Source organism: Benincasa hispida, chromosome 11, assembly GCF_009727055.1.
Source record: "Benincasa hispida cultivar B227 chromosome 11, ASM972705v1, whole genome shotgun sequence".
In the NCBI taxonomy this organism is placed as follows: Eukaryota; Viridiplantae; Streptophyta; class Magnoliopsida; order Cucurbitales; family Cucurbitaceae; genus Benincasa; species Benincasa hispida.
The window spans coordinates 31,449,247-31,461,464 of record NC_052359.1 but is presented as its reverse complement, the minus strand read 5'-3'; the positions used below and the strand labels follow the sequence as shown (position 1 = coordinate 31,461,464).

At 31.3% G+C, this 12,218-nt stretch overlaps 1 protein-coding gene across 1 annotated transcript; it reads left to right on the top strand.

Moving 5' to 3' along the window:
- Positions 1–1,819: 1,819 nt before the first annotated feature.
- LOC120091217 (oligopeptide transporter 4-like) lies at positions 1,820–11,441 on the top strand. Its single transcript, XM_039049138.1, has 6 exons — positions 1,820–2,460; positions 4,958–5,055; positions 7,325–7,888; positions 8,791–9,043; positions 9,822–10,004; positions 10,657–11,441. The coding sequence occupies exons 1-6, from the start codon at positions 1,957–1,959 to the stop codon at positions 11,269–11,271; spliced, it is 2,217 nt and encodes a 738-aa protein (XP_038905066.1). The 5' UTR covers positions 1,820–1,956; the 3' UTR covers positions 11,272–11,441.
- Positions 11,442–12,218: the final 777 nt, after the last annotated feature.

The window sequence follows — 12,218 nt, the reverse complement described above, 5'->3', positions numbered from 1 at the left end:
ATCGTCTTGACTTTGTACCAAATTTCTTAAGTGGAAAAGTATGATTTCGAGGCTAACAAGGACCTTTTAGCAAATATGCTCTACGAACTTGATCTCGAATATTATAATTATAATAATAAATTTTGGTTCTTAGAACAGGATCTGCGGGTAGTTCTTTTAGATTGAATTCTACATAAGATTGATTGGAACCCAAAACATTTTTCTTCTTTGAAGATGATGCCTCTATTGTCACTATTTTTATTCTTTTATAATATCTTTCCATATTAATTTTGAATTAACTCTAGAAAAGTATTAATAATAAGAATACTACATTCTAATTTTGAATTTTAAAACTTACTTGCCAAATTGTATATCCAAACGAGTGACAACAAATAGTCCCCTAACTTGAACTCCAAAATTAATTTTAAAAACCTATATGAGTTATGTGAATGTAAAAATAACATGGAAATAAACAAAAATATATAAAGAGTAATGTGAACATAAAATATGTGTAAAAAAATTAATGGCACAATTAAAATATCTCTCCATATTGAATTAGAGCTAACTCTACAAAAGTATTCACATTAAAAATATTAAAGCTATTATGTAGATTTAAAAATATAAGAACTAAAAAGTCAAAAAAGAATTTCAAACTTACATATCAATGATATGATACATATAGCCTAACGAGCAATAAAAAAAATTATCTTGTACAACTCTAGAACTAATATATATATTATATATAACGAAAATTACGTAGGAAAATAAAAGCCTAAAAAACTAAAACCTACTTTATATTTTAACTTCATTTTTGGAATTTAAAAAAAATCCTAATTTATTTCCATCTAGATAAATCAGTTCGGATATAGGAATTCTACTTTTAAATCATATTTTTTTAAGATAAACCAATTTTTTAGCAAGAATTTAAAATCAGAGTTAAAAAAAGATCCAACAATATTCAAACCTAAGTCTCATGCAACATTAGTCAACCCTTTAACCACTAAATTACAAAAGGGATTTGACAATAAATGCACATTTATTAATAATAATATTAGCTATTACTTAAAAATTTATATTGAAAATACAAAAACCGATAATTTGAGAGTGGGCATAGCCTCTATGTGCTCCGCCCTTGTATGTATAGTTAACTAAGTAATTAATTAATTTGGCGAGGCAGGTGGAGGAGATGGGGAATATATTCTCTGTCCATGTTCCTATCCGTTTAGCTATAAGGAAAAAAGTCCCCTCGCTCCCTCCTCATTTCTCGTCTAATTGGAGATTCTCCGTCCCATTCAAGATTGGGCCCGACGAGTTAAATGGACATCTCTAGCTTTCTTGTCACCCATAACTTATATGACTTCGATTTTCGTAATTTTCATACCATAGTCTAGTCGATTGAAGTATTACTATTTTTTTTTTAAAAAAAAAAGCATATAGGTGGAAATCGTACCTTGACTTCGAGATTGATGATACAAATTCCTGTTAGTTGAACTATTGCCAAAACATTATAATTTAATTGTTACATTAAAGTGTTTTCTTCTTTTAGTAATTTGCCAAGTTTAAATGAATTTCAATTTTTTGACATTTTGATTCAGGGTAATGCTTTGATTAGTTTGCCTTAATTTTTTCTTAGGATGATTTTATGGACTCTTACATCATATTAGAAAAATATAAATTTAGATATGAGTCAATTAAGAATGTAAAAATATACTACACAAATTATATCGAGTAATGATTAGAGTTACGCTTAATTCTATGCTCCATTTTTCTTACATATAAAAAATCAATCAAAAAAAATTGTCACGATTTTCTAATTATATATATCTAACCATGTTTACATCAGCTCAAATAAGTTAAACATTTGTCTAGATCGCCAAATAAGTCAAACATTTATCAACGTGAAGGGTTGAAGTGCTTGCCTTACTCACTCCGTTCATTTTCATCCTTATCTCCCGCTGTCGGCCACCGCGCTCACCAATGGAGCCTCAACCGCCGCCGCCAGTCTCCGGCAACGTTCCCGCTGCCGACGACGACGAAATCTCACCGATTGAACAAGTCCGACTGACGGTGACGAACTCCGACGACCCGACGCTCCCGGTCTGGACCTTCCGGATGTGGACTCTCGGCCTTCTCTCATGCGCTCTTCTCTCATTTTTGAACCAATTTTTCTATTACCGAACGGAGCCTCTCATCATCACTCAGATCACGGTCCAAGTCGCCACTCTTCCGATTGGCCAGTTCATGGCGGCGGTTCTGCCGGCGGCCCGGTTCAGATTGCCAGGGTTCGGATCGAGGCGGTTCTCGCTTAACCCGGGGCCGTTTAACATGAAGGAGCATGTTCTGATTTCGATATTCGCGAATGCCGGAACCGCCTTCGGCGGTGGCTCCGCTTACGCCGTCGGAATTGTGAATATTATTAAGGCGTTTTACAGTCGCAACATCTCGTTTGTCGCCGCTTGGCTTCTCATCGTTACCACTCAGGTAATTTTAAACCCTAATTTTAGGGTGAAATTACTGTTTTCGTGTCTTTTACATTATAACTCTTTTTTAAAAAAAAATAAATAAATAAATAACTTATTAAGGTCTAAATTTTTATAAAATAATAATAATTTCAATTCAAAATTTTAATTAGGATAAGGTCGTATCTTTTTATATCTTTGAGGTATTTGGTGGCCATAATAGGATGAGATTGAAATGTAATATAAGCTAAAATCCACATTTTGATGGAGTGTTTTTATATTCGATTTGTAATAAAAAACTCATTTTATTCCGACAGCTTTTCGATCCGACCTTCTTTCTAACCATTTTTATGTTTCACTATCTCATTTCCATTTATGATCTTGATTACATTTCAGTTTTTCAAACAACTTTTTTTATGTTTTCACATTCTTCAATTTTTCATCAAGTTTGTTAATGTGTATTAAAATGGAATTCTTTCGATCAAAATTTATTTTTTTAAATTTAATTCTATTAAAATGGAATAAAAAAATCTAAACTAAAACTTTTGTCTATGTTTTGGTTAATACAATTCTTTGATACTTATTTTCTAAAAAGTGATAAAAAAATTAACATTTATTTCGAATAATGTTTTTCTTTTGTTGTATTATATATGTGTATATATAGTTTAGATCTTTATTTTCGACCCATAATGTGATCGAAATTAATGAATTTCCACCAAAGTTCTAAAAATTCTTTTCAATTTTTTTTTTAAATTATAAAAGAATTGTAAGGAATATGAGAAATTCAAAGTTTTGACCTCAATAAAGATATTTGTGACTTTTCATTTGTTAAGGTCCCAAGAAACAATCTTTTGAAAACTGGGCTCATTTTCAAAATTTAAAACTTAGAGGGTCAATTTTTGTCAATTAGCCAAAAAAAAAAAAAAGAATATCGCTATATTTTAATTTTTAAAAAAGAAACTTATAGATAAACTAACCAACTAATTTTCTTTATTAAGCGTATAATAATGAAAAATTGAATATTTAAAAATATTAAAATTAAAACGGGATGAGTTTTCAAGTTCAATGATGAAATCGACATTTTATTCCAATTTATTAATTAAGAAAAGAAAAGGTGGAGTCTCTCTTGCTTCGTATCTTGTATTGCCAAATGCAAATGATGCGGTCGGTGGGTGGAAGGGTATTTCTGTAAATTGGCATTTTAGATTTTAAAAAATGTTTTTAAATTTTGAAAGTACCAATAGTGATATTTATTTATTTATTTAAGTTTGAAAACAAAGTGGGTACTTGTTTTAATTCGATTTCATCTAATTTTTTAGATTGCTCGCTTATAAATATTTCTTTTCACCAAAATTTAAGTAAAGTTCATATTAACAAAATTTATAGAAGTGAGTATGAAGTTATGAGTTTTGAAAGTACCGACTCTTTCTTTTAGTTTAAATGGATATGTTATGATTACGATGTAGATGTGAGTCTATGATATTTTAAAATAGTGATACTTAAGTACAACCATAAAACAGTTAAGTCTCATATTCCATTTTTTTATACACATTAAAAAATATTTTTTAATTTTAAAAAAATTATCACGTGACAATTTTCAATTGATTGTGGTTGTACACCTAGTTTTTTTCATTTGAAAATGTTGGTATTTTAACTAACTGTATTAATATTATAATTTCAAAGAAAAGAAGTCAAAGTTATTCTGTAAGCCTGCTATTTTTCAATTTGTATTTTTTTTCAAAGAAAATGGTGGTTGTACACATATACGGTATTTTTTTTTCCTTTTCGGTTTTCGCAATCAATCACTATCACTCTATTTAAAAATAATAATAAATTAAATACTAATACTTTAGTTTTAGTTTATTTTTATCTTTATAGTTTCTAAAAGATCATTTTTTATACTTCTAACATGTTCATTTTGATCATTGTAAAACTTTTGTTAAAAGGTTCATTTTGATCATTGAAATTTTTTTATTCATTTTGGTCCTTGGACTTTCAATAACGGATCATTTTGATCTCTAAAAATGAAGGGAACACAATGATCACTTTTTAAAAGTATAAGAATCAAAATGAACCCAAGTTGAAAGTATAGAGACTAAAATGAATATTTTAAAATTATGAAGACGAAAATGAATCAAAACAAAAAATGTTGAGGATTCAAACAAATTTTTTTTAATAAAAAAAAAAAGCTTTCTTTTATCTTAAAAAGATGGAAAATTAGAAAAAGAGAAAGACTCTTTTTTTGGAAACTAACCCTAAACTATGAGAATTGAGAACATGGTCTAATTTTATATAAAGAAATCACCTAGAATTATATGTATAATAATTTTGAGCTCTAGTTATATTATATAAGGTTACTTTTGTCAACATCTAGGGGGTTGTGAGGGTTATTTTTAAAACCCTTCTATATTTAGTCTTCACTTATCGGGAATCAGATTTCTATTTAAAAATTATTCAAAGAGTCAATGGAGGCTTATCTTGAGTGTGGGTCGGGTCCCGGGTTGACCCGAAATTTACAGGTGTTGGGATATGGTTGGGCTGGGCTTTTGCGAAAATACGTGGTCGAGCCAGCCCATATGTGGTGGCCCAGTACGCTCGTTCAGGTCTCTCTCTTCCGGTCAGTCAACTATTTTTTTTTTCTTATATATTACTTTTAAATATTAATTCTTTTGAAATTATTTCTTATATCTATTATATGTTTCTTTTTTTCATTTTTTAAGAATATATTTTGGGACTCAATTAAAAATCGTGTAAAGTTTCCCCATTTAATTAGTCCTTTAAAAAAAATAATAACAGAACTTGTAACTCTCTCTAAAATAATTTTAAAACTATGCATACCCCCTAAAAATATTTTTTTCAGTAAAAATAGATAATAGTTGAGCTCCATTGGATAACAATTTGGTTTTTCGATTTTTTGAAATTATTTTTTATCTTCTCATAATTTCTTTACTCATGGTTTTCACATTTCTGAGGTAAGCATTTGGATTCCTAGCTAATTTGAGAAAACAAAAACAAATTTTATAAAACTACTTTTAGTTTTGATTTTGAAAACACTCCTAAAATGTAAACAACAAAATATAAAAACCAATGTATGAAAGGGAAAATTTGTTCGGATGGCTTCTATTTAGGGGTCCAATCGAAATTTGGCCTTACTTTAAAAAACGTTCAAAATTTTGGCTTTCTGTTTACGTCAGTCGTGTGTGAAAGTGCCGCCGTTCTAACTCCAAAATGCGTGCAAGGCTAGACGCAACCCAAATTTCTCGCTTCTTCATCTCATTCACGTTGCTCTCCTTCATTTTTTTCCTTGATTCCTCCCTTCTTTTGAATTCTGCCTCTCGCTTCTTCCTCTCGTTTCTTCCTCAAGCTTCTTCCTCATCAATTTTGTAGTTTTTTCCTTTGAGTTTTTCCTTCATTTGAATTTTCACTCTCGCTTCTTCCTCTCATTTTGATTCACGCTCCAACTTACATCTTTGATTCGAGGAAAAGAAGAAGACGTCGACATAAACAGAAGAAATCACCGAAAAATGAGGACAATTGAAGAAAAGAGGTTGGGAAGGAGATCTCGTCGGAAAAAGGGGAAAAAAAAAGAAAAAGAAAAAGAGTAACATAAACATAAATCGCCGGAAAAGAAAAAAATTGTTGAAAGAAAAAAGGCATCGTAAATAGAAGAAGTCACCGGAAAATAAAAAAAGGGAAAAAAAGAAAGGTAGAAAAAAACGTAAGAAAAAAATCTGCAAAAGAGGGAAAGAAGAAGGAAGAAGGGTTAAGGTGGTAAATTCACAAGGTAATGACATCAGCAGAAGGTCGAAAATCGAGTAAATTAAAAAGTGAGGCCAAATTTCGAGATGGGCCATCAATATCAATTCCCCGTATGAAAGTAGTAGTTACAAACTTAATTTTATATATAAAAAAAGAAATGATTATCAAATGGGACTTGAATGATTGTCACGCTAGCCTGAAGTTTAGTGAAAAAGAATCCATTATTATAGATAAAACGGAAAACTAAAGTCCAAAGTTGCGATTTTCAAACATATATATTTCAAAAAACCCCGAGTTTTGAGACAACAAAACAAAGTAAAGCAAAAGAAAATAAACTTTTGCCAAATCAACATTTATTGGTAGCTAACAAAAACATAATCGTAAGCACTATAATCACAATTATTGTGAAACTATGCCACATTTTAAAACTCACGAGCTAAATTAAAATCTAACCCAAGTCAGACACCAAAAATTACTCCTAAAAGGTACCACTATGGTCTAATAACGCGTGTGTCATGAGCCTAAATTAACTATTAAAACACCATTTTCATCCTTTGAGATTGGACGTTCAAATCTTCACTCACATTCGAAATCGATTTTTATTTATTTTCTTTGTTAAAAAAGAAAGTTATCATGTTTTATTTGTTTGTTTGAGCATAGTTCAACTGAAACACTCGTTGCATCTCTAGTATATCCATTCATACATGTGATATTATATTCCACGAGAATACAAAGTAATTATTGGATTTTGAGTAACTTTTGTTTAATCTTAGAATAACATAACTAAGAGGACAAGACAATATTACTATTACTATTTGACAAGTTGATTGTTTATGTTAGATGATATAATATTAAATTTACCATCATCCATCAACTCAAGTTTTTGGGTCAATCAGTGGTTTAAGATGATATCTGAGCATGTAGTGTAGGAAGTCATCTGTTCAAACTCCTACAATGTTCTTTCCTCTCCAATTAATATTGATTTCCACTTATTTGGTCTTCTACATATACCCATCAACTTAAGCTTTTGGGTCAGATGATTTACGAGTTTAATTTCACATTTGCAATTATTACTATTTAACCAAACAGATTTAGAGTAACTTTTTTCCATTCTCTCTCCCCTATAGGGCTTTGCATGAAAAAGAAGACTGTCGCATGTCAAAAGGAAAGTTCTTCCTAATTGCACTAATTTGTAGCTTCTCATGGTATGTAATCCCAGGCTACCTCTTCCCTACACTAACAAGCATCTCTTGGGTCTGTTGGGCCTTCCCCAACTCGGTGACAGCCCAACAACTTGGCTCAGGCATGAAAGGCCTTGGCCTTGGGGCCTTCACTCTTGACTGGTCTGCTGTTTCCTCCTTCTTGTTCAGCCCTCTCATCAGCCCTTTCTTCTCCATTGTCAATATCTTTGTGGGATACACTTTGATCATATACATTGCTGTCCCCATTGCATATTGGGGCTTTAACCTCTACAATGCCTCCACCTTCCCAATTTTCTCCTCTAAATTGTTCACTGCTGGTGGTCAGCTTTATAACATCACTGCCATTGTTAATGACAAGTTTGAGCTTGATTTGGCTAAGTATGAGGAGCATGGACAGATACATTTGAGTATGTTTTTTGCTCTCACTTATGGATTTGGCTTTGCCACTGTTGCTGCTACTCTTACTCACGTTGGTTTCTTCTATGGAAGGTATGGATATTGAAGAATCTTATCTGTTATCATTGAACTTGATTATTGAAATTTCTGAGGATAGTATTAGTTGGTTTAGCTTCTAGAATCTATTTTTTAAACTCAAGGTCCCTCTTTCTGGCTGGAATTAAAAGAACAATTGGCGACCTGTTCTGCTTCTGCTCAAAATGAAAGTGACTTTAGAAACATATTTTTATAGTTTATAATACGATGATTGTGTTTGATTATAAGTTCATTGCACAGCCAGTTAGATTGGATACATATCTGAATTATGAGAGCGTCCCTTCTTTTTATCATTTTAAGTCGAGATCTTTCTTACTGGCTGGAATTAAAGGATCAGTTGATGATTGATCTGTAATGCTCAAAATGAGAGTGACTTTAAGATAATTTTCTAGTTTATAATATGACAATTGTTTTTTATTAGAAGTTCATTTCATAGCAAGTTAAATTGGATACATATTTAAATTATGAGAGTCCCTTCTTTTTATTATGCCTCTTTGGTGTAAAACAATAACTGACTATTTTAGGAATACTATGTACTTAGATGAAAATGGTTTTGCTCAATGAAACAATGTGTTAATGATATAATATTAAATTTGCATTCATCTATCAGTTTAAACTTTTTGGTCAATCAGTGATTTAATATGGTATCAGAATAGGTGGTCCAAGAGGTCCTGTGTTTCAGCCTCTGCAATGTTATTTCCTCCGTAGTTAATATTGATTTCCCCTTGTTAGGGTCTTCTTCATATTTCAAGCCCACAAGTGAGGGAGAGTGTTAATGATATAATATTAAATTTACTATTATCCATCAACTTAAATTTTTGAGTCAATTGGTGATTTATGACAATGAATGTTACTTAGGAGCTTAATACTGTTTTTTTTTAAAAAAAAATTATGGATAGAGAGATCTACGAACGGTATCATGCCTCGTACAAAGGCAAAGAGGATATCCATACCAAGCTGATGAAGAGATATGAAGACATACCTTCCTGGTGGTTTTACTTGTTGCTTGTTTTGACAGTGTTGGTTTCTCTAATACTTTGCATATTTTTGAAACATCAAGTTCAACTTCCATGGTGGGGGCTTCTCTTTGCTGCTGCTATGGCCTTTCTTTTCACTCTTCCCATCAGTATTATCACTGCCACAACAAACCAGGTTAGTTTGGGAAAAAGAACTTTTCATTTATTCTCCTCTTGCATTACTTCAATTGGCTTTAGATGATGCAGCAACCACACGAATTCTTTCTTACCGCTCTCGGTCTCGGTTACTTGTTTAAACATACTCATCCGCAAGTAAAATTGGTTCCTTTCTTAATCCCCATTTGATAGTAATTTGGTTTGTTTTGTTTTGTACAATTAAAAAGACTACCAAAGAAATTAGTTATTAAGCAAACAATTTGGCCTTAAAAATAGAAAGCTAAAAATAGTATTATAATCAAAGGAGTCATTGCATTTCCATCTTTTTTTTGAAAAAACAAGTATATTTTGGTAACCCATGTTGTTTTTCTAAGTTTAACGACACGTGGGTGGAGGATATGAACCTTTAATGTCTAGGTTGAGGGTATATGCCTCCTGTAAAACTTTGTGATAAGAACCAGAACAGCGAGAATGATATTGAAATATGAAGAATTACAAGTCCTAATTCACTAATCAAAATGCTTAACTACCTCCTTCCCCATACCTCTATTTATAACTAAATTCCATAACAACGTTGGTAGCTAATTACTAATATATCTCTAATAACACCTTTATGATTTTTTATTTATTTTTTTATGGTTTTTCTTTTGAATTCCTATAAAATCTTTATGAAAGGTAACGAAAATTTCCACAAGTTATATTTGATAGATCGAGCTCCTTTGTTCTACTTTACAATTTTCAAATGTCTTTGAATATTAAACTATATCCTAATCTTTTGAACAATGGATCATAAACAGACTCCAGGGCTGAACATCATTACAGAGTATGTCATGGGACTTATATATCCAGGAAGACCAATTGCAAATGTATGCTTTAAAACTTATGGCTACATGAGCATGGCTCAAGCTGTCTCCTTCCTCAGTGACTTCAAGCTTGGACATTATATGAAGATTCCTCCAAAATCAATGTTCCTAGTTCAGGTGCCATTTCCTTCCCTCATTCAACTTCTTTGAAGATGCTTTACTTATTTTGTTTCGATTTTTTTTGTTTTGATTCTCGTGCTTACAAATATCCAATACTGATTTTGGTCTTTGTTGTTAATTTTTTGTATCTCAAGTAAATTATACAAAAAAAAACCATTACCAAAATTAATAGCATAACCAAGATGAAAATATCTGTCGACATGTCGATATATCCATAAATTGAAAGGTTCAACATCAATGATAAATATCCATGGATATCCCCAACATCTTATATAAATGCTCGTAAAACATAAAAAATGTCATCTATTCAGTCCAATATGAATAGAAATACTAATAACAATATCTATAGCTTAGTTTGGGAGTAAAAACAATTTAATTATTAATCTAAATGAATTTTATAAATTTCATGACTTATAGAAATATCCACCGATATCGATATCTTATTTATATATCTGTAAAATTGAATTTCGATGTCAACATCGACAACAATATTATCCTTGAATATGATTGAGTGGTTAAAGTAGTACTACTTTTTACGAAATCATAAGTTTGAATCCTCCCCTCCATATATATGATATTGTAAGAAAATGAAAAGCCTTTTAGCAAACTTGCTGACTTATGTCTTTTCTGTTTCGAGTGAATAATATAGTTCATAGGTACAATACTAGCTGGAACCATCAATCTTTGTGTGGCATGGTGGTTGCTAACTTCCATATCAAATATATGCGAAGTGGAACTCCTTCCTCCCAACAGTCCATGGACGTGTCCAAGCGATCGTGTATTCTTCGACGCATCGGTCATATGGGGACTGATCGGGCCGAAGCGAATATTCGGATCACACGGATTCTACGGTACCATGAACTGGTTCTTCCTTGGTGGTGCAGTAGGGCCAATTCTAGTATGGCTACTCCACAAAGGCTTCCCAAAGCAATCTTGGATTCCTCTAATCAATCTCCCCGTATTGCTTGGAGCGACGGCAATGATGCCCCCGGCAACGGCAGTGAACTACAATGCGTGGGTTCTGATAGGAACCGTGTTCAATTTCGTCGTGTTTCGATACAGGAAGCAGTGGTGGCAGAGATACAACTACATTCTTTCAGCTGCATTGGATGGAGGGCTGGCTTTCATGGCTGTGTTGTTGTATTTCTCAGTTGGGATGGAAGAAAGAAGTGTGGATTGGTGGGGAACTGCAGGTGAACACTGTGACTTGGCTGCTTGTCCTACAGCCAAGGGTGTTGTGGTTGATAGTTGCCCAGTTGGGTAAAGAAATTTGATACTTTTAAGTAATACTAACATTTAAATATTGTCAAAGTTGAAGAATCTTTGGTATAGACCATGGTAAAGATTGTGGGGATTGAAGCACCAACTATACTTACATTCATACATATGCATATAAATATGTTTTCAATATATATACATAGAGAGGTTAGAACATTTTGGTCCCTATACCTTGAATTTTGTTCACTATACTTTCAATTGTCTAGTTTTTAGTCTTCGAACTTTAAATAAATTTTAGATTTAGTCTCTACTACTAGTTTGTTCGTTTTTTTTTTTACAAAACTTTTTGTTATCTTTTAGAATCCGGTAGGTAATTCAAATTCATTGTATTAAAGCGAATATGTGCTTGGTAGTTGGCTTGAATTTTGTTTTCATCATATTTTGTTTAAAACTTTAAAATGTAGAATTATTTAAAAAAGAGATCAAAACAATAATAAATGTAATATTTTGTGTCATAAATTCAATTATTTTTTAATTAAAATATTATATAATATATTATAAATTATATGATATCGTGAAATAATAATTATACAAAAATATTAATATAAATCAAGTTCATAAATAAAGTAATGCAAATCATAAAGAATGCCAATGAACTTTGTATTTTGAGTAAAAAAAATATTCCTTAACTTTTAAAGTTTTAAAAATATTATTAAACTTTCAAAAAGAGTTCAAAAATGTCCTTGCCATTAATTTTTTATGGAAACCGTTAAAGTTTTGTTTCAAAGATCCTCTAAACTTTCAAAAGTTTCAAAAACACCCTTAACTTAAAAAAATTCAAAAATACTTTCACTATTAATATATGAACAAAAACTATTAATACCTCGTTGCAAATACAACTTTAAAATTTAAAAAAAAGTTTTAAAATGCTCATACTGTTAATATGATGATCAATTTGTTTGAAGTCTTCTTAAATTCAAAAAATCCAATTTC